The 22,208-nt window shown below is 52.5% G+C and overlaps 1 protein-coding gene across 5 annotated transcripts in view; it reads left to right on the top strand.

The window, feature by feature from the left end:
* The window catches only part of LOC136300900 (opioid-binding protein/cell adhesion molecule homolog), a 296,786-nt gene that overhangs the window by 179,828 nt on the left and 94,750 nt on the right, over positions 1-22,208 (top strand). For 2 of the 5 annotated variants that reach the window (XM_066203614.1, XM_066203613.1), the window contains exon 2: positions 11,048-11,132. In XM_066203614.1, the coding sequence (XP_066059711.1) occupies positions 11,048-11,132 (85 nt within the window). Of the gene's footprint in view, positions 1-10,301; positions 11,133-22,208 lie in introns of those variants that run through there. The other 3 variants (XM_066203616.1, XM_066203611.1, XM_066203612.1) reach the window with 3 other exon arrangements.

Here is a 22,208-nt window from a genome sequence, read left to right as displayed (position 1 = left end):
GATTCCAGGACATGGTGAATTCAGGGAGTTCATTTAGGGGGAAGAGCAGGAGAGATGCATCCTGACCTCTCCCTGGCATGAAAGCCTGGGGAATGGCAGGGTTTTCCTCCCAATTCTGGATTTGAATTCCCAATTCTAAAGACCCCACTTGGCTCTGCTCTGCTCCAGCCCCATCAGTGAGACATTTGAAGGCTGGTGCGTGTGAAATTCTGGCAGGTGGAAAAATGAGTGTGCCAAGGCAGAGGCAGGAGGATCCCAGAGGATGGTGAGCAGAGTGATGGGTGCTTTGCTCCTTGGTGCACCCTTTGTGAAGTTTTTGGAGCCACTTGGGACACAAGAATGTCCCAAAATGTGGCAAGGTGCAAACAGAGGGAGAAGGAAGGATTTGGGGCTCTCCTCAGAGCAGTGAGCTCCCTCTCTGTGGGGCTGCTCCCACCTGCCCCTTGGCCATTCCCTGGGGAGCAGGATGGCTGAGCCAGACACACAATCCCTGGCAGCAAATGCAGTTCCCTCGGTTTGATTGGGAGGATGCAGACAGGGCAGGGTGTGCTCCATCCTGAAGTGGCTCAGTGGGGAGCCAGGCTGGCCGTGCGGCCTCGGGGCAGCTCCTCCAGCTCTGGGATCAGGCATCCCATTCCAGGAAAGGGTTTTAAGCACCCAGGTTGCAGTAGGGAGAGACAGGGAATCTGCTGCTTTTCTGCTTCCTTAGGAGCATAAGGAATGCTCCAGATTATCACCCCATAAGGAATTAATAAAGCTGGGTTTGCTGGCTGAGGGAAGGCCGGGCAGCTGTGAGTGCATTCCTGCAGGTATCCATGAAATGTAGCCTCTGGGTGTTCAGGATTGAGGGGTGATAGGAAGAAATCTGGATGGAGAGGAGAGTGACAGCCAGCCCAGCTTTTCCTTCTCCTCCCCCATCTCCCTTCCTGCCTCCCCTGGACTTCCGTGTCGTGAGATTTTTCACCCAGTGCATTGGAAACAATATCTTGGAGCAGCTTTGGAGCCATTTGTTTTCCCTTTAATTGGCTAGTGGGGAGAAAATAACGAAGGGAAGTCATGCAGGGGAAGTTCTCATCGGTGCCATTTTTGGCAACAGAGTCACAACATCCTAAATTTATTTATTTAATTGCATTATTAAAAGTATAAATAAAAATAAATCCAGGAGAGCAGCCGGATCTATGCTTTGCATCTCTAAAATAGAACCATAAATGCCACGGAGCACTGGGGGAATGATTTATTAGCCTGTTATCGTGAGTGACTGGGACGCTTTCGATGGAGTCCTTGCTAATTTCTAACAGCTGCATTAAATCACAGATGCTATCAGCTATTATAAAATAATCACCCAGCGCTCTGCGAACCAGCACGAGCCCAGGGTCAGTGCTGGAGCCCTGGATTTGTTTCACATCTCAGCCCCTCCATTTCCTGCGAGGGTGGGAAATAAATAGGGCTTGTAGCGGCCTCATTTTATCATCCAGGAGTTGACAATAAATAAAAACCTCTATAAAACTTTTTTTTTTTTTTCTAAAAGGAGTTTCGACCAGAATTTGCAATGAGAGGAAACCTGATTTTGTGTTGTGTGATGTCAGGACTCCTGGGTCCTGTTTCTTGTTCAGGAAGGGAGCTGAGTTTGCTGATTTATGGGGCAGAGGGAGGATTTCAGGGGTTTGGCTGCAGACAGGGCTGGAAGGAAGGGAGCAGGTCCTGTAGCAGTAAGAAACGTCTGTCAGCTCCTCTGCCTTCGCAGCTCCTCGCTGCTCTTTCAGACAAGTCACTTAAATTTCCCTGCAGCTCGACTGCCTTCCTCTCCTTTGACAAATAACGTGTGTGTTTATGTGCCTGGGCTCCGGAGGGGGTTAATACTTGGCCTGGAAATCTCTTTAGAAGTGCCAATTTGTAGCGACAGAGAAACAACAATGAATAGAAGAGCCTGCGAAAACCAGAAGAAGCGAGCGAGCGGCTGCTTATCAGGATGGTGGCTCACTCACAGAGGCAGCTGCAATAGCAGGGGTGGTTGTAAAGGGTGAAGGAGATGGGAAGGGAAAAAAAAGGGGAAAAAAAAAAGAAAAAAAAAGCAACCACAAATAAATAAAAATAAAGCAGTTAGGAAGAAAATGCCGCCCATCTGCAACACTCATATTTTTCTTGACAGTTTTTGCTTTATGTTAGAACAGCTGCTTAACATGACAAACGCCGGCTTTAATAACGAGGAGCGGGAGGAGATGCAGGGATGGAGCTCTCCTGCTCGTCCTGCTCTCTCATGCTCTTCCCTGGGGGTGACCAGGTCACCCTGGTGTCCTGCACCGCCTTTTCCAGCTTGGGAAGATCAATTTGGAGCCAGTGGCTGCTGTTTTGGGAGCAGTCGTGATTTTGAAGTGCTGAGTCCTTGTTTGAATTGGTGGGGTTAAAGGGGTTTTAAGGAAGAAGGAGCCTCAGGGTTGGTTGTTTGTGGAGCAACAGCTCCTGGTGACAACCTAGGCTGCTCCAAGCCATGTATCCACGGGGAACAATGCTTTGGAGGGGCCTGGGGCTTCCAGGATATCTGTGGGAAGCTGTCTTATTTCCCCAGAGGTGTTTGGGCTCCTTTGTCTTTTCCTCCCTTGTCATTCTCTCTGCATAAAGGGATAGTGGCTTTGCAGCTTGCAGGTTGTTTCCTTCCTGCGGTATCGGGGATTGTCGGCTTGTCAGCAGCCTGGAGATAGCAGGGATTGCTGACAGCAAGCAGAACTCAGTCAGAGCTGCGCACAGAAACCTTGCTCAGCCTTTGAAACCGCAGTCAAACCCTCCCCCAAGGTTACTCTTCCTCATAAAACACCCTTAGTTTTGTTTGCTGCAAACCTAGATTTTAATCCCGGCATCCAGGAGCAGCCGGGCTTTGAAGAGAATTGGGTTGGAGTCAGAAGTGAATGGCTGAGGCCAGGCTGACGGAAACAGATGAATTGAAGCTGACCTAGGAAGATGGAGATGTTCCCATCCACACCCCGGCTGTGCCACTTGCATATTTATCTCATTGTGCCCGGTACCACTGGGAATAAATCAGCAGTGAGACATGCAGGGAGCAGCTCTGCTGCCTCTGAGAGCAGAGACCTGCACCAGCATTTACCCACAGATCCCATCAAACTCCCAGGGAAGTTTTCCAAAGCTTGCAGGAACCAAGAGCCTTCCCTCACCTAATGGTTTTCTCCCCCTCACTTCAGCCCTTAGAAGGAGGAATTTCAAAGGTGAAAAAACATCACCTGCACTGGCCACAGAAGGGAAGACTGAAAATACTGAGAATTTTTATTTCTCCTGGGACCTGCAGCATGAGCAGCCTGGGTAGTTCAGACAGGCTGAGAACAAGTGTTCAGACCTTTACCTGCATAACACGACTGCCAAACCTGCCTGGCAGCGCCTGGAGACAAAGGAGAGCGTGGATGGGGTGAGGAGTGGGAACAGGGCAATTTCCTCCCCAGTTCTGCAGAGATCCCACCCAGCTCTCTCCTGCTCCCAGCCCTCCTGCCTCTGCCCCTTCCAGCAGCAGCACAGGCAGGATGTGGGAGCTCCCAGGAGCTGCCCCAGCAGTGCGATGTCCTGGAGGCTGGTTTGTGTTGGTTGGTTTGGGAGAGTGGATGTGTGTGTGTAGGTGTGAAAATTCCAGAAGGGTTTGGGTTGGAAGGGACTCTCAAGATAATCCAGTCCCAGTCCCTTCCATGGACAGGGACACCTTCTACTATCCCAGGGTGCTCCAACCTGTCCTGGAGCACTTCCAGGAATGGGGCAGCCACAGCTTCTCTGAGCAGCATTAAAAATGCGTGGCAGGGCTGCCCTGGTGGTGGTGAGAGCCACGGGGATATTTGGGATTGTCTTGCCCAAGCTGAGAGGACCATGTTGGAGAGGACTGGGGTACATGGTGGGCAGAGGAACACAAGTGCTGCATTCAGTGCCAATCCTTCAGGGGAATACAAGTTTTCAAGGCACCCTTTATCTCCATGGAATCAGTCAGGCACGTTTTTCTCTTCCTTCCCTCTTTATCTTGAAATCTTGGCTGGTTTGGCTGCTCTGCTGGTATAAAAGGTTTGGTTTGGGCAGACAAATCCTGTTGGCTGGGGCTCCAAGGTGTGCAGCGTGCATCACACAGATTTGCTGGAGGGACACCACGGGAGTTGGTGGTGCCAGCCCAGCCAGCTCCATGAGCAGAGAGGCTCTGGTGCCTCCAGGTGTGAAAAAGAGCAGCATACACCGAGGAGGATGGGAAGATGGGATTTTCCTTCCTCTCACCTGTGCTGGGGATGCCGTTTGGAGCCTCCCAGGACAGCCCAGAGCGTGGTGTTTCCCTCCTCCAGCACGGAGTGTAGGTGGCACAGCTGCTCTCTGATCATTCCTGCATCTCTGCGTTTTGTAAATAAGCCCCGAGGCTACGCGATGGTTTCGTGTTTAGAAACAGGAAAAACAGGGCAATGTGATATCTATTTATTTGCTCTTTTATTAGTTCAGCGCAGAGCTCACAAAACACTTTGTGTGCATCTATGAAATGAGCCTTGTAATGTTCCCAGGAGAGGGGAGAAGGATTCCTGCTCCACTGGGCTGGTGGGGGAAGCTGAGGTCTCCAACACCCTCCCTGTGTATGCATGGCCAGGGTGAGACTGTGGTAGATGCAGAGGTGGATCCCAGATCCTGATTTCCATTCCCAGTCTGTGATGGCTGGTAGGGTTCAAATGCATATTTCATGCCCAGGCTCAGCATCTGTGGTCCAGATCTCCTTTTCTGGTGTTTCTTCTGCTCCTGGACTAATTTGAGAATGTGATTGTGTCTCCACACCTTGTCCCAGGGAGAGGCCACCCCTTACTAATGATGGGGAAACCTGTTAAACACAGGCCGCCCCAAGAAGCTGTGGCTGCCCCTGGATCCCTGGAGTGTCCGGGGCCAGGCTGGATGGGGCTTGGAGCACCCTGGGATAGTGGAAGGTGTCCCATGGCAGGAGTGGCACTGGATGTTCTTTAAGGTCCCTTATGGAGATGGGCCACCCACATCTTCTCTGGAAAAGACCAGTGCCTCTCACCCTGACAGTGAGGAATTTCTTCCTAATATCCAATTTAAAGCTGCCCTGTGTCAGGTCAAAGTCATTCCCCGGTGTTCTGTCACTGTCTGCTTCCCAGGGATGTGGGAAATTTGGGACAGGGCTCCTGGAAGGATCTCTCTGGCAGACTGTGCACTGTGATGGGGTTTTTGTTGTGCTATTGGGTTTGGTTTTTGTTTATTTTCCAAGACAATGTCCTTGGTGAAGCAGCCTGAACTTTGGCTGTTTTGATATGGAAATGTTTTGGCATTGAAGCAAAATGTCACATGTCTGTAATGGCCCCCCTATCCCTTCCCTCTAGAGTTGGGTTTTCAGGGAAAGGGACCACACAGGAGCTGAAAATTTGCCCAAATGCACTAAATACCATCAGAAATGGCAAGAAAAAAAAATCTTGGCATGGTGGAGAAAATCTTAACATTTTGATTTCCTTAGGAAAAAAAAAAAATTCAAAAACCCTAAACCATCCCGGATGGTTGCCAGAAATGCTGCAGGAAAATTAAATCCGTGTTTTTCAAGCTTTTAGGGTGATGTTGTGATGGTTCTGCTGCCCCTGGGTGTCCCAACCCCTCCGAGCTTTGCTTGAGCAGCACCGGGTGTTCTCAGAGCTGGTGGTTTTTATTCCTTTAATAATTGGCATAAGGATGAGGCTGCTTTAACTGCTCCAGGTGGGTGTCTGTGGAGCTGCCTCGGTTTTGGATTTCACTTGTCAGGTTTACACACGCTTTAAAGGTGCCATATGCCAGGGTTCATCTGGGGATTGCGGCTGAGCGTTAACTGTAGAGTAATCCCATTAAAATCCCCAGGGATCCCCGTGCTGTGGGTCCTGCTCAACCACGACCTGCCTTCCCACGCTGTAATCCTGACTCCAGGCTGGGTTTGTGTGGCCTTGGGGGGATTTTACGGAAGAGGAAAGGATTTGTGTGTGAATTTCAGGCAGAAAGATGGTGTTGGAGGGGCTACCTGGGCACTGACTGCTAAACCAGCCCTGAGCCAGCTGTAAGTGAGGAGCTTGAGCCTCCAGTCTGGATTTTCTGCCCATGGAGCTCAAGCACCACGGTCAATGTGAAGAACAAGCCACATTTTTTTTTCCCATAATTACCTTAGCAGGTTGTTTTTGGTGTTTTTTTTTTTTTTTTTTTCTCTTTTGCTAAATTCACGCGATAAAACGCATTAAACGTAACAGCATGGAAAATAAAAGTTCCGTTTGCAGAGAGAGCCTGATTTAGTGTGAAGATAAAACAAGATAAAACAACTGGAAAAATTAAGTGGGGTAAATAAATTCTGCTGGGAAGAGGCCGAGGTGAGAGAGGGGGAGGCGTGTGTGTGTGGCAGTGGCCTGGCAGTGGTCAGTGCAGCTGGGAATCCCATTCCTAAGGCTTTCCACCTGGGAAAGGGGTCATGCTTTGCTTTGTACCCCCTCCCACAAGCTGGTGGATGCTCAGTTTTGCCCCAGGACAGTGAGATGTGATTCTCCCTGCATGGGGAGGGTGGATATTCCTCCTGCCTTTGCTCGTGCCGTCTCTTTTGGGTGAAGAAATGAGAATATTCGGCAGCAAATGGGAAAAGCACGAAGTGGGGTGGAGGGGTGTGGGGGAAGAGGTGTCGGGATGGATTGCCAAATATGCCGGGGAAAAATTAGCAGCTGCAAGTGTGCAAGAGAAAGGTGGAGAAGAAAAGGGGTAGGGACAGATGGAGAGAAGGAGGGAGAGAAAGAGGAGGTGGGAGAAAAGGGAGGAGGGGATAATAGTGTGGAAAGAAATTAGTAAAAAATCTTATAGCCCCGAGCCCAGACACCATCTGGATGGTGCAGGGTACGGAGACACAGCTCCACATTCACCACGGAGGTGTCACACATGTCTTGGCCAGGCAGGGTGGCCAAGATGCTCAGGATTCCCCCTGCCCCAGGAGAGAGATGCCTGAAAAGAGCCCAGTTTGGGGAAAAAAGTGCCGGTGGCTGTCTGCCAGCTGGGGACCAGAGAGGAGCTGCTGTTGTTGAAAAATCTTGTCTGGGGTTTCCAGAGGGAGATCTGGAGAACTTCCACTTCCACTGCTGCTGGAGGGCGAATCCCTGGGAGCAAAGACTGCTCTTTGATTAAACAAGCACAAGGCCTCCATGGGCTGCACTTCCCTACATCTCTGCCGGGTTTTTGCTTTCCTGGGTGCAGCATTAACCCCTTCTGTTTTGAACAAGGCTGAACAGCTGAGAGACAGCAAAGTTCATCTCTGAGAAGGGGGAAAAAAAAGAAAAAAGAAAAAAGTTCTTTCCCATTATCTTTGCCTTAAGATTTAATTTTCTTTGCCTGCTGAGGACTGTGACAATCACATGCTTTGTTGTGCCCGCTGAGGGAAAAGCTACTGTCCTAGGGTGAAGCATGTCCATGGTGCAGCTGTGTCCATGTTTCCCAGCATTCCCCTACCCAGGCAGGTTTAAAAGGAGTGAGAAATGATCCTTGGATCTCTTTTTGGAAGAGGCAGTGTCCCAAAGGAGGAGGTGGCACTTGCTGGCCAAGTGTGCAGCGTCCCAGTGGTACTGCAGTCACTCCACCCCTCAGTACTGCACTGACCCCAAGGGAGCTGGACTCACTCCCTGCTGCTCAGTGAGCATTTCAGTGTGCCCTGAGCTGTGTGGAGAAAGGAGAAATAATCTGGCAGCAGGAATGAGACTGGGGAATGAAACCCAGGGTGGTCATCCTTTGGGCCCAGTTGGCTGCAGGCTGCCTCCCAGTATGATGCTGGGGCAGCTCTGTGGCTGAGCTGCCTCACGGCCCCCAGGGTCTGGTCCCTCACTAATTACTTCCGGGCCTGTACTCCTGACATTTGCAGGCTCCTGATTAGAGCAACGAGGGAGAAATCTCGGAGGGAGAGGGAGGCCAAACTGCACCGCTAATAAAAGCCGAGATTGACAATCGGCTGGGAGGCGAGAGCCGGGGAGGGGCAGGGACTCGTCCTTGCCGGCTCCGTTTCTTTCTGAGCCTCTGGGATGATGAGAGAAGGTCAGGGCTCGTTAACGTCACCGTGAGGAGCAGGATCCGCCACTGCCATATGCCTGGTGCCCCCAGGGCCTGTGCCAGCCTCCAGTCCCTCTCAGCCAGGCGATATTTTTAGCCACGGACCTGAACTGAAGCCACCCTGTACAACCTCAGGTCTGCAACTGTCTCAGTGCAAAAGTGCCTCTGCCTCTGCTGACTTTATGCTTCATGCAAATTTTTGCAGCCGCCTGGATTTCAAGTATTTTTCCCTTGCCCTTTTCTCTCCCACGTCCCATCTCGCTCCCTTCATTTGGTGTCAGTGCAGCCACTGGGGAGGTGCTGTTAACCCCAGCAGTGGGACTGGGACATGTTTGTGATGGGGTGTCCCAGAATACCAAGCCAGGAGAGGCTGCTCTGGCTGCCTGCAGCACTTCTGGGTGCCCAAAGTGGCCTCTGGGATGAGCGTGGTTGAGCCATGTCTTCTGCACAACCATTCCAGGCTGCTGGGTCCCTACCCAGTCACATAGATATGGATCACGTTAATTTTCCAGCCCTCTCTCTCTCCCCTCTCTGATGCCCCATGTCCTCTTACCTGTCTGTAGCAGCCAGTTTAGTTCTCTGTTCATTTATTCCCTGCCTTTGCAGGCATGGATCCATGGCTCTCCAGCCTCCTCAGAGGCTCTTTGTGAGGCAGACAGGCTTTTTTCCCCTATAAATCTTCCCTCTCCTGGACTGCTCTGGCTCTAGCAGGCCTTGAGCTACATGCACTCTACACCTACAGCTTCTATCCCAAGGGGTAAACACCATCTTACCCAGCAGAGCTTGTGGTGCCTGCAGCATCCTTGTCCCCTGGAGCTCATCCTGCTGCTGAGTGAGACTCAGCAGCACCTCTGGTCTCACTGCTGGGGGCTCCTGCTGCTCTGTCCCTTCCAGCAGACACGGCTCCTCCATGCCAGATTGGAGCAGCTCAGGAAGGAGATGGAGTGTCCTTCCTCTCCCATCCTCCCACACCCCCACCAAAAAATCCCAGGCATGGAAGCAGCCAACCTGCACGTTTGGGGTTAAGCCAACTTTTCAGCAGCTGAAGAGCTTTCTGATGGAGAACTCAGCCCTGCTTTTCTCTGTGCCTCCCTGGGCTCCCAGGCTGTCCTATTTATCCAAGCTGCAGCCAGCATCCCTCTGGTGCTGGAGCTGGTGCTGGGTGCCAGCACACATCTCTGCAGTGCCAGCCCGTGGCTAGTGGGTGTTTAGGGTCACTGAGTGCCACTGCCACGTACAAAGGACCTGCTCTGCTGAAAATTGGGCTTGGGATCACTGAAAACCCCTTGCAAAACCCCTTTGTCAGTTCTAACAGCTGTGTTTAGATCTCTGGATGAGTTCAGGCTCCTGAATTACCTAAAACTCCTTTAGTCGTGGTTATTTTCCCCCTGGAAGGGGCAGGTGCCCTGGAATGCATCAGTAGAGGAGGCAGATGTCCTTTGGAGGAAGCCACCCAGCCGAAGTCCAGCCTGAGTGAGGAACTGTGTAACACTGGCAGCATGGGGTTGGTTTCCTTCTGTGGACACACACAGATGTGTCTGTCTGGATGGCCACTAAGGTCTTGGTACCCTCAGTTGCTCTTTGAGGAGATAAATGGTGGTCTGAGGGTGTCTCCAAAGGAGGAAATTTGTTGAAATTTGTTGTTGATGCTCTGTTGTGAGTGGTAGGGTGGAAAGCCCTTGGGCTTCCTAAATCAGGGATGTCAGTGTCAGGGAGCAGGGACAGGACAGGCAGAAGCTTTGGAGCCTTACACCATCCTGTGGAGCAAGGACGTGGGGACAGGACCCTGTTTCTCACAGGGAGGAAAAAGTGGAGCCCGTCCCCCACAGGGATATGCATCAACAAGTGGATGCAGGGAAAGATGCTGGGGTGGGCAAGGGTGTGCTGCTCTTGAGGAGCCCTGGGGAAGGCTCAGGGGTGCGTGGTGCGAAACAAACCCCCTCTGCAGCGGGGCTGAAGCGGGTGAAGGGTTGGGGGGGGTCCCTCGGCTAGTGGCAGCCCTGGTCCCTGTGCGGGAGCGCGGCGCGGCGGGGGTTAATGTGCGTGTCCTCCTGCGCATCCCGCCCCGCTGCCGCCCGCCCGCCCGCCCGCCCGTGTGCGGGGCTCGGGCCGTGCGGGAGCCGAGGCGCCGGGCAGCGCTGGAGCCGCTGCCATGACAACCCCGGGGATGCTGCCGGCCGGGGCCGGGGTGCTGCCGCCGCCCCCCCGCGCCCCGCTGCGCGCCTGAGCCGCAGCCGGAGCAGCCACCGGCCCCGCGGGGACTCCGGGACCCTTTGGGCACAGCCGAGGAGCATCGGGGACATCGCCTGCAGCTCCGCGGGGAAGTTTCGATCTTGCGACAGAACCGGGATTTTGGGGAGCTTTATTGGGTTTTTTATATTTTTTTGTATTTTTTTTTTTAATTCTCCTTTCCCTCTGTGATTTAAACAAAAGCTCAAGAGCCGGAGAACAGCCCAGCCCCGGCCCGCTGTGCCCCCTCCGGTGCCGATGCCGCCCTCCCCTTCCTTTCACAGACACTCACGTTTCCTCCGTGGGTTATAAACTTTTGATGCCAGATCTCCGCAGCGCCTGCCCAGCTGCAGCTGAAAGTAGCGTCTCCAGCAGCCACACATCTGTGACCTTCATCTCGTGCTCCGCACCTTCTCTCCTCCTCTTCCTCCTCCTCCCCCCGGCCCTCCCGTCCTCCTCCCTCGCCCGAGGACAGCGGGACTCCCTCCGATGCCGCTCGGCAGGCTCAGCGCTCGCAGCCAGCCTTGCCGGGGGCTCTCCTGATCTCCGTGGAGCTCCGCAGCGCTCGCCCCGGTGGTTTTGCTCCCCCCCATCCCTCCTCTCCACCCGCCCCTTCCCCCTTTTCGCCTTGTCGGGTGTGTTTTTTGCCTGTTGGAAAAGTCCCCGCTGCCCAGGATGGGGGTCGGTGGGTGCTTGGCCCTGCCCTGGAGGTGCCTGGTCGTCCTCTGTCTCAGGCTGCTCTTCCTTGTGCCCGCAGGAGTGCCCGTGCGCAGCGGAGATGCCACCTTCCCCAAAGCCATGGACAACGTGACAGTGCGGCAAGGGGAGAGCGCCACGCTCAGGTAGGAGCAGCTGGGCCGGGGCCTTGGGGGGGTCGGGGGGTCCTGCTTGCGGCTTTTGGGGGGATGCTCTGTGCCCTCTGGTCCTGGGACCAACTGGACACTTTGCGCGTGTCCCAGGGGCTTGTCCCCATCGCGGCAGGGGACGCTCTGGATGGCAGCTTGTCCCCGTGGCGGTGGGGTCACGCCGTCGGAGCGGTTTTGGAGGGACGGATGCGCCGGTGCTTTTCGGGCTGCAGCGCGGGGCTGGCAACCTCCTGCGGGGGGCTGCGGGTGCCAGACGAGGAGCCGACACAGGGGTTTAGGTGGCAGACAGTGAGTTAGTGCTGCCTGACACTCCCAAAGTTGTGGGAGGGGAGAGGGGTCCGTGCTCCAGGCACCGGTGCCAGGCTGCACTGCCAGCAGCTTTCCAGGGCTGCGATGCCTCCGAGGTGTCAGAGCTCGCCTCGATCACTTTATAGTCTCCGCACGAATCCGTTAATATCAAATCAATCTTTTACTCCAGGGGTGCATCTTATGAATTCTGATGGATGCTTTCCCTTACGTTGTTTGCTGTAGGAGAAACACGGGCGGCTGATATGCAGATGGGTCACTCCCGTGCCGCTCAGCACAGCCGAGCATCCCTTTCCCTCCCTGAATGAGTTACAGGTGTACGCGGTGCATTGCCCAGGTAGCACAGCAGCCCTCCACAGGCATTGCAGCAGCGGAGCCAGCCGAGTTTTGTTTTGGAGGAGCAGTCCAGCCTTGTTTTTGGAGGGCAGCGGGGAGGCAGCGTGTGGCTCGGGCTTTGGGTCGTGCTGTGCGTGCTCCAGGCAGCCCCGGGAGGACCGGAGCTGGTTAATCCGGGAGCCGTGGGACCGGGGGAAGGAGCTCGGGGATGGTGGGGCAAGAGAGCCCGGAGGAGTTTGTTTGTCTGCACCAGCGGTCGGCGTGTGCCCCTCAGCCGAGGCTGGCTGCTCCCCGGCTCAGACCCGGAGGAGCAGGGCTGCAGCAGGGAGCAGCTGCTCTTCCCAAAGCCAGGCGTGGGGATGGCACAGACAGAGCCCGTCACGCTCTCCGTGAGCAGCCGTGAGCTGGTGCTGTTTGAGCGCAGGGTGCTGTGCTCACCTGGGCCGGGCAGGTTTTCCGTGCCTGAGGTGGGGTCTGTAGGGGGAAGTGTTTGGTGGTTGTGGGAATCAGGGTCTGGCTGGAGGCTCTGTGGGTTCCGTGCTGCGGAGGGAGGTGTTGATTGCCTGCCTGCCCTCATCTCACCACGGCCACTGCCAGACTTCGGGATGCTGTCCCTTTTCTTTGGTGCCTGCCAGGGACCCGCTGGGACACGCTTGTCATCGCTCTGTGTGCCTGGGGGCTGGGGCACAGCTGGAGAGCAGAGGGCTCTGTCTCCTTGTGCTCTTCCTAATTGAACTGCAATGATGATTAACCTGAGCTGTGTGAGCAAGGCAGTTAAAAGAAGGACAATCCCCTGGAGAGGTGCCTTTGGCCCTGGCGCTCTTTTCCTCGCTGTCGGAATTTGTCTCCGTAGTGAAGTGTGGCCTTTGGGGCTCTCGGAGGCGATGCTGGTGACGGCCAGAGCAGGATAGGTGCCTGTGCCTGCTCCCTGGGGAGCCCCTGCAGGTCCAGCAGAGCCTGCTGCCAGCAGAGGGCTGACTTGGATCTCCTTTTTCCTTTTATTTTTCTTTTTTTTTTCTTTTATTTTCCTCCCCCCCCCCCCCCCTTCCCCCCCCAATTTATTTATTTATTTCTAAGCTTCTGTCCCCTTTTCTGTGCTGTTTTCAGGAGGGAATGTTTGTGAAGCAGCCCTGGAGATTTTAGCCTTCCCGTCAGAAACTCTTCATCCCCCAAATGCTGACACTTATGGGAAGCCCCTACCTCAAAAGCACTTGGTTTTATCCATTCCCCCCCTTGGAATCTGCTCATGCCCAGGCTCTCTTGTGCATCTTTTCCATGCCCTTACCCCCCCCCCCCCCCCCCCCGCTTTCTTCTTCTCAAGGTCAGCAGGCAGGTTTCTGCCTCCAGCTCCCATTTGCTCCCAGTCTGCTCCATCTTTTCTTGCACTGCTGTTTCCCAGTGGTCCTTCCCTTCCCTCCTCTCCCTGTTTCCCTGCTGCTGCCCCTCTGCAGCCTCTGGGTGGCAAGTTGTTTTCCATCTTCCCTTGAGATCTGGAGATGGGCAGGGAATTGCAGACAGCAAGCCAAAGAGGTGGCATCAGTGGGGAATTGAAGGCAGGAGGACAAAGGTGGAGCATCTTGAGGATGGGCTGATGCTCATTTGCAGGTTGTGCTTTCCTATGAAGAGCCAGGCAGGGAAAAGTGCCCTGGGAAGTCTTTCCCAGTGAGTGGTGTTATTGCTAAATGGTGTTTTCTCCTGTGCACCCACTGGAGCAGGAGGAGGTGGTGGTGTCCTCAGTTGTCCTCCCCACAAATGACGCTTCTCTTGGGGCTCAGACCAAAGAGTTGAGCTTGGAAAAACTGAGAGCTGTATTTCCAGCGTGTAGCTCTCGCAGAATCAGCCCCAGACATGGCAGGTCTGGATGGCCAGGTCCTCTCCCTTGTCCTGGTCGTGAGAAGGACTGAGCCTGCACATCTCCCTGCCTCCTGCAGGGTTGGTGGAAGCTCTTTGCTTTCCAGGATCAGCCCTTTAACCACCCCTTGAACTGCAGAAAGGAGCTGGGAGAGCAAGCAGACCTGTGTGAAAGTGGTGGAGGAAACCTGGAGGCTTTTCAGGCTGCTTGTGGGTTTCCTGTATTGGATTTTGGGCTCTTCCATTTCCAGCTCTCCACCCTTTTTCCGAGGGAGGCTCAGCATAATCCTTGCAGAAACTCAGGCTCCACCTACAGGCAACTTGCAGGTCATCTTAGATCAGCAACAAATAATTTCTGTTTTTAACAGAGATTGTTGGTAATTCACTCCCTTTTATTGTAAGAACAAACAATTCCCATAATACTCAGGCACCTTTCCTCTCCCGGGGACTAAAGGCACCATGGAAATTCTCTGTGTACTGTTAAAAATAAAACCTAACTGCCTCTTCCCTGAATCAGGAACACACAGCTCAGGTGTTGAGATGGCAGGAGTAACTCGTGTTACGTGTCCCAAACGCGTGTCCAGTTTGGGACATGAAATGGGACAAGGAGCACACTGGGGACCACCGGGGATGTTGGAGATGATCACTCTTTAATCTCCCAACTGGGATTTGATGGGGAAACAAGGATTAAGTTCTTGCTTTTGGGAAGAATGCCATTGAGTCTTGTCTTTCTCCACATGCTGCTCGTTGGATGTGTGTCCTAGGCTTGCTGTGGTGGCATCACTGGCAGACCAGGGTTGGCCAATCCCAGTGGGTTGTTCCTGCCTGGAAACCTTGGTTGGGTTTTATCCCAGCTGCATCACAGTGGTGGAAACATCTCCATGATCCAAAGGGGAAACTGTGGCCAGTATTCCCACGGTGTTAAAATGGGGATGGGAACGGGAGCGTCCCGCTGTGCCGCTGGCAAACCGACCTTTACAGCAGCCATCAGTACAGTTCATAAAGACATAAACCACCAGCTGCTCAAAATTTCAGGGCTTTATAGTTTTATCTGCATTTAAGAAATATTGTTGGTTTGTTTGGGTTTTTTTTTTTTTAAGGGAGAGAGTGTGTCTTAGAGGTTGGAGGGATTAGCTGGGAGATGGGGTATGCTGAGTTTTCTCTGTGGTTGTCACCACAGGGAAACCAGGATTTCAGGAAGCCCCTCTGTTTGCTCTCATCCTCAGTTTCCCCATCTGTAAAATGACTCAAGAGCAGTGGTTTATCAGTGATGATTAGAGGAATACTCATAGGTGAAGCTAAGGCAGGTATAACTAGGCTTTTTTTCCAAACTAAATAATACAGAGCTGCTTTATCTCTGTATATAAGGGCAAATTTTCAAGTCAAATCCCCTGGGCTTGTCTGCTTCTGGTGAACCCATGGCCTCTCCCACTGCCTGCCCATGAAGGAGACCAAGAAGTCAGGATAGCTTTGCTCGTTCATATCCGAGACTCCGTGCCTGGCTGTATTCTGTCAATTAGCGAGTGTGAGAACAATTCCAATTAAAAATAAAAAGCCCGAATAAAACATCATGAGATGCTGTTCTTCCATTTATTTTTGCAATTATAGTTTTAATTATTTCTGACAATGCTGCTTTGATTCTCCTCTTTTTTTTTTTTTTCTTTTGGTGTAATAACCTACCGCAGTCTATTTCCCAGCACACGACGAGACCTCAGTGAAATACAACCAGCAGAGCAGGCGGCGGGACCACAGTCTCCAGGCATAGGTCTGGGAAGTCAGGAAACTACATTTTTTTGCTTTTTTTTCAGTCAAACTGCTGATATTCTGTGTACCTACCTGTTAATGGGGGTTGTGACACTCACCTGCCGCCCTGCAACAGCAGCCACCGACCTGGCAGAGAAAAGAAGCGTTAATGCAGCCACGTCTCTGCTGTTAAATCCTTGCTGGGGAGCGAGAGAGAGTCACCGCTCTTTGTGTGAAAATGCTAAAAGCGTGGGGATTAGCACAGAGCAGATTAGTGAGGACTTGCTCCATTGCTGCCCCTTCCTTTGCCCCCCCCCCCCCTCCTGCCCAAAAAGTTTTCTGGAGCAGCTAAATATATACCTGCCGTTTCCAAGGTAGAGCTCGCTGCGTGGCAGAGCTGTAATTGGCGACTCAGGGAAATTACAGCCACGGATTCTGGCATTTGGATCCTCCTGGCTGGCATAATAATTTCTCCCTAGGTAGCTGGTATTTAACTTGTCTTATCTGCTCCTGATAGTTGTAATTACAGTGCCCGCTAATTTCACTGAATATTGCAGCCGCTGGAAGGGTGGTTGGAGAAAGGTCAGGGGGTTGCAGGAGGGCTCCTTCCTCCCCAGCCCACTGCACCAATGATGCTGCCAAAATGCTGAGCCCATGGAGCTGGTACCCAACGTCCCTGGCTGTGCCCCTTCCCACCCTGGTGGGGCTGGAGCAGCCTCACAACCCCCGCCACGCTGTTGTCCTTGTTGGCATCGGGGAGGGACATGCTGGATGGAGGTTTAAGTACTGGTGTCCTTCCCTGTGGGGTGAATATTGGTCTCCAGCTCATGTCAGGGCTGGCTGGTTTGTGTGAGGTCACTTCTTGGGTTGTGCAATGAGAGGCCGGTTGTCACTGATGTTGGTGGGTCCTGGGCTGGTTGTCCCTGGAGCTCGTTGTTCCTGAGGTTGGTGTTCCCTGTGGTTCATTGTCCCTAAGGCTGGTTGTCACTGGTTGTTCCTCATGAGGAACAGCAGTTCTTTGTGGTCCATTGTCCCTAAGGTTGGTTGCTCCTGTGTTGATTTTCCCTGAGAAGGGTGTTCCCTGCAGTTTTCTGTCCTCGTGGCTGATTGTCCTTGAGGCTGGTGTTCCTTGTGGTTCACTGTCCCTGAGGCTGATTGTTCCTAGGCTGGTTGTCCCTGAGGCTGTGTTCCCCGTGGTTCATTGTCCCTGAGGCTGGTTGTCCCTGAGGTTGGTGTGTGTTCCCTGCAGTTCGTTGTCCCCAACACTGGTTGTCCCTGCTCCAAGAGCACAGTCCTGCTGTGCAAGGGGAAGATTCGAGTCTGGCTTTGAGGAGATTCAGGGCTGGCTTTGGGGAATTCACCTTCAGCCAGCAAGGCCTGGGCTGCTGGCTGTGCCAGCTCCTCTCCTGCTGAGCCAGCACCAGGCAGGTTTTGTGTGGGTGTAGGGCTGGACTCAGTGTCAGAGAGCTGGGGAGTCCTGCTGACACAGGCTGGAACCGCAACACTGGGGGTTTGCTGCAGAAAATGCTGGTTTGGAGAGCACAGCGAGCTGGTGGGGCTCTGCAGAGGGACAAGGGGACCCTCACTGTCACATCTCCCAGGGTCACGACCTCCCTGGGAAGGTGCTCTTGTCTAGCAAAAAAAAACCCCACCCCCCCCACACACACGAAATTTTTTAAGCTCCACTAAGCAGAAGTAGTTCCAAGTGGTGATATTTACCTCCCGGGGATGAGACTGAACTGTTGGTAATCCTGGCGCTATAGGGTACAGAGATCTTTTTGCAAGGATAATAAACTCCCTGGTAATAGCTGTCCTTCCCCTGGATCACGCACACTCCTCCAGGAGCTCAGGGCTTTGTTTCTGGAACAGGATTAGGTGTTAACGCTGCAAAACGAAACGGGGGCACAGTAGCTGTCTTTCACATTCCTGCTTTCCAAAGAGTTTCTCTGTTCCCTTGACTGCTCTCACAGTTTGCCTCCTCCTTGCATTCCTCAGCCCTAAACCACGGATGCTTTTTTACAACAGCTGGACATATTGTTTTAAGTGATAATCTTTAGATACTGCAGCCTAGCAGACAGTTCATAAGAAATATCTGATTCGGTGACTATCACTTCTTCCTCTGTCCTTGTGAGCAGCCTTTGAGGGTTAGGATGTGCTGTTTTTTCTTCTTTTTTTTTTTTTTTAATGAGAAAAATAATTTCCCCACAGCCCATGTCAACAATTTTTAGCCTGTAATGGGTTGTTTACTGCAGGTTGGATTTGATGTGTAGGTCTTGTCTTTCCTGACAGAACCCTTCAAGGTTGGCTCTTCAGTGCAAAACACTCACATTTTATATTTCTGTTTTCCTATGAATATTTCCCAAGATTTGCTTAAAATGAGTTGTTTCCATGACTATGCTCACTTGATGGACTTGTTCCTTGGGATACAAATGGGTCTCCAAGTCTGTTTCTCTGTGGAGGGGGAGGATAATGAGAACAACATCTGTTATGGTGTAAGCTGTAAATTTAAGATTTTTTTTCTCATCCTGTAAAAGATCAGCAAATTGTGCTGATGCTGATGAGGTACTTTGTGCCATCTCCACTGCTGGTGGGTTCAGAGTGGGGACGCTTGAGGACATGTCACACATCTTGCTTTTTCTTCTCTTGGTGTGCCAAGGTTTGTGTGTGGTGCCGCCTCCAGGCTGAAGCTGGAGAGAAGAGGAATGGGAGTCCAGGAGGGAGAAAGTGGAAGAAAAGAAAGAAAAGTTGAGAAGGGGGAAAGAACAATATCAGGTGAAAGAAGGGAGCGGGTAAACGTAAAACCAGGGCGTTGCAAAGGGTGCACCAAAGAAAAATCCATGACTGATAACTCTCAGTGTGTGAAGTTCAGCATTGAGGGATGAGGTCCTAAATTAAAGCCCTCCAGCCAGCACAGAAATGTGGGGGGTTTGGCTTCAGCCAGTTGGTGCCCGAGTTCCAATGGGATAGTGCATCCCCTCACTTGGTTTTTTTATATTTTCCCGGTGTGTGTGCATGTGTGTGTGTGTATATATATATTTATTTATATAAAAATCTAACAAATTTCTAACCCATATAAATCCAATTACCCATGTTTTGCCTGCAGGGAGCGAGGGAGATTAATGTTTGGTATTTTGGCAGGAATGTAAAAAGAAATAGGTGGTAATAACAATGAAGGCTCATAAAAAAGAACCGATAGTCGTGTCTGCGCCCGGAACCCGGCCGTAATTCTCCTGGGGATTTGTCGGCAGAGTGCCCTGCTCCCGTGGAGGGGCAGGAAAGAGCCAGGAGTGCTTCCTGGGTACTTGAGCATCCATCCTTCCAGTGAAGGTTCCATTAATGTGATAATAATAGAGGCTGATAAAGAGAAATGGTTTATGCTCCCAGGGCACCTTCTTGTGACAGATCCTGCTCCATGTCAGGGCTGGTAGGAGCCACGGGAGTGTGCTGCTCTTTATCCCTGTTTCACTGAGAAGAGAGTCCCAGGAAAGGAGGATGAACATGGAAGGAGAGGAGGGAGCTGAGCTCTTCTCCGCCCTCTGTGATGAGTCCATGGTGCTGCTGGTCCCTGCAGGTCTGGCTTGGAGTGACACAGCCTGGAGAGTTTCAGGCAGGAGCTGGGAGTGCCAGAGTTGTGCTCTCATCAGTTGTTCTCCACTCAGAGTCCTTTCCTGCAGTGTCTCTTCCCTTTCCTCTCATAAACCCAGGAAGCTGAGATGCCTTTTCCTGCAGCTCTCACTCACGGGACAGTAGCTTTGTTGGAGGATCAGGAGTCACTGCACGGCTGTTCCCATCTCATTACATCACTGCTTGGCCTTGTCCCTCGAGCCTGTGGCCTGTCCCGTGGTGCCCACAGTCAGAGGCTGTTGTGGCAGAATGCTGTTCAGTCGCAGTTTTCACTGCACACTGCTCATTGGGGTTGCTGTGGGGGCATCACTGGCAGGCCGTGGTTGGCTATCCTGGTGGGTTGATCCTGCCTGGAAACCTTGGCTGGGTTTTATCCCAGCTGCAGTGGTGGAAACATCTCCACTGATGGGCTGCAGGCACTTGAGCCGAAGGTGCCAACCAGGACCTTCCACTCCCTCAGCTTCAACCCTTGAGGGCCAGTCACTCATCATCCTCCCCTGACACCCTCCCTCTGGTGTCTGGGTGACTTCCCTTGCTGTTGTTCCCTGTGTCACGGGTGGCACCTGCGCTGCTCCTGAGCTGTCACCCGTGGTCATGTATTAATCATGGTTCAGATATTGTGTCCCTACAGCGGGTTCTGCCTTCTCTGCAGGCTTTGCATCAGGCTCCTTGCTCTCCGTTTATTACCACCACCAGTTTTATAACCCACTTTATCAGATGACTTTTTTTTTTCCCTTTCTTAAAGAGCATAACCCGTGAGCAACTCATCATTTCCGAGAGAGGGAGAGTGCCGTTAGCGGGAGAGCAGGGGCTCCATGCTCCTACATGAAATGAAGAGCCTGCTTTGCCGTGGTGTTGCATTTAATTCAATCAAGGCAGTTAAAGCCAAGATTTAAAGTCCTTTGTGTGATCACAGGAGTTGCTCTGATGCGGCAGCAGGTAGAAGGAGAGATTGAGCCCGTTTCTGAGGAGACTCGGAGTAACTGTTGGAAGCAGCCAGGCCTGGGGCTGACTGCGGCAGCGGCCACGGTGGGAAGCTCTTAGCATTCACAGCGCATCCCATCTCTGTCTCCGTCACCCTCCCTGCTCCTTCTCCTCATCCCCGTATATTCCTTTAAGTAGAATTGATTAGTTTGCCTTTTTTTTTTTTTTTTAAACTGGGGGGAGGGCTGGTTTTAATTAATATTCTTAACTGTATGATAATTGCACTGACTGGTCCCATCGCTGTCTGAGTCACCCTCTCCTCCCTTGTTCTTGCGGGAAGGCTCTTTGGACTTAATTAAAGTTAGGGATCCAGGGCTAGTGGGAACAGCAGGAGTCTAGCAGGGTTTTTGATGAAATGATTGCTGTGGGGGAAGCGGCTATTTTCTACCCAGAGCCATAGATTGTGATGCTGAGACAGTGTTACGACCGTCTGGTTTGGCCACCTGCTTTACACGGGCTGCTGCGTCTCATCCTGCATCTCCCGCCCTGTGCCCACAAACCCCTCCTGCACACCCCAGCCCCTGTTTTGGGGTGAGAGGAGCCCAATTTCACAGTGTTGCTCCTGCTTAGAGACATCTCCTCCTTGAAGAACCATGTCTTGGGGCAACACCGTCTGAGCTCCCCGTGCCCAACACCAGTAGGGTGTTGCAGGTCATGGTGGGGAATTTTGGAGGGATAATGGAAAAGCTGCATGAACGCAGCAGATCGTTTTCCTCTCTGGTTTCAGCACTGGTGCTCGCAGACAGCGCTGCCACCCGAGCTCAAATGCAGCCCAAGCGAGAGCTTAACAAGCTCCGAGAGCTGTCCAGAAAGTTATCCTGACACCAAGTGACAGACTCTCAATTGATATCCTCTGGAGACTTTAAACTCACTTCTGCGAGGTTTCCAAAGCTGGTTTTGTCTCATACCTGAAGAATCCTTTATCTGCTACGACGCCTCGCCTGCCTCGTCTCATTGCTCTTGACATTTCTTTGTTGCCTGCTGCAGCTTGGGTAAACTCCACTGCAAAACTATATAAGAGGGGTTTCTCTCAGCTTTTGCTCAGCTCTCTTGCTGGAGTTCTGGTTTAAATCACCTGGGCTGATGCTGTTCCTGCTTGGCTCTGCAGGGAAGTGGCTGGAGTGATGTCAGGACCACTGCTGCTCATCCCAGAGGGCAGGGAATGTTCCAGACCCTTGAGGAAAGGCAGATATAGTGGTAGGTGTAGAAAAGGGAGAGAAACTATCATAGGAGATTGCTCACCTTCCATCCTGGTAAAGCTCTGGAGAAAACAAGCAAAATTATTCGTGATCAGCTAAAACAGACAAGAAGCTGTGCCACAGCCAGCAGAGATTTGTCAAGGAGAAATTGTGTCAGACGAATCGAATCTCATCTGTGCCATGGAGTAAAGAGCCTGGTGAGCAGAGGGGATGCAGGGGGTGCCTCAGATGGTGACCCGGGCAAGGCTGGAGCTGCTGCCCTGTGAGGGAGTGGGAATCGCTGTCTGGGACAGCTGTAAGGAAGCAGGCTGGCAGTTCTAAGGTGCTTCCCTTCTTCTGAGACCCAGCCCAGTCTAAGATCCATTCCCAATGGGTAGGAAAAACCATTTTTGCGGTAGTTTCAGGGTGCAGATGGCTGGTAACATCCTTCTGGATAGCACAGAGAGCTTGGGGAACTGGCCTTATGTCCTGAATCTGCCTGTGCAGGAGTGTGCCTGTTCACAGCACCATTGTGCTGCAGGACTGGCATTTTGGGATGCCACCAAGGACTTTGGAGGTTTCTGAAGTGCAGATGTGCAGTTGCTGATGTCCCGTTCTAGACCCCATCCTGTGGTGCCCCGAGGGGGAAGGCCCATGATGGAGTGCATTGATTTTCCTCCCATGCAATGGGGTTTTCCAGCCCGCAGCAGGATGGGTGCTGGCCTCATCCTGCTGCTTCCTGCTCCCTTTTTCTCCAAGCAGCAGCACTTTTCCTCCTCTCCTTGCTGTGGGTGTCATGCTCCAGCACCCATCACAGAGCCAGCCATCTCTGGACCCCTTCCCCAGTCACGTCCGACCCATTGTGTACAAGACAGGCTTTTAAGAGGCAGCTGGGGCCTGCCCAGACTCTATAACTGAGGTTGGACACTCTCAGGGGTGCACTTGAGGCATTTTCCTTGATTTTGCTTTTATTGCCTGGTAAATCAGCAACAGGGCCAGCCCGTCTGCAGGAAAGAGCTCCATGCACTGA

This window comes from Chamaea fasciata, unplaced genomic scaffold (genome assembly GCF_029207755.1).
Source record: "Chamaea fasciata isolate MVZ Bird 193981 ecotype frontalis unplaced genomic scaffold, bChaFas1.0.hap1 SCAF_24, whole genome shotgun sequence".
NCBI lineage: Eukaryota > Metazoa > Chordata > Aves > Passeriformes > Sylviidae > Chamaea > Chamaea fasciata.
The sequence above is the reverse complement of the archived record's forward strand: the minus strand, read 5'-3'. Positions and strand labels throughout refer to the sequence as shown.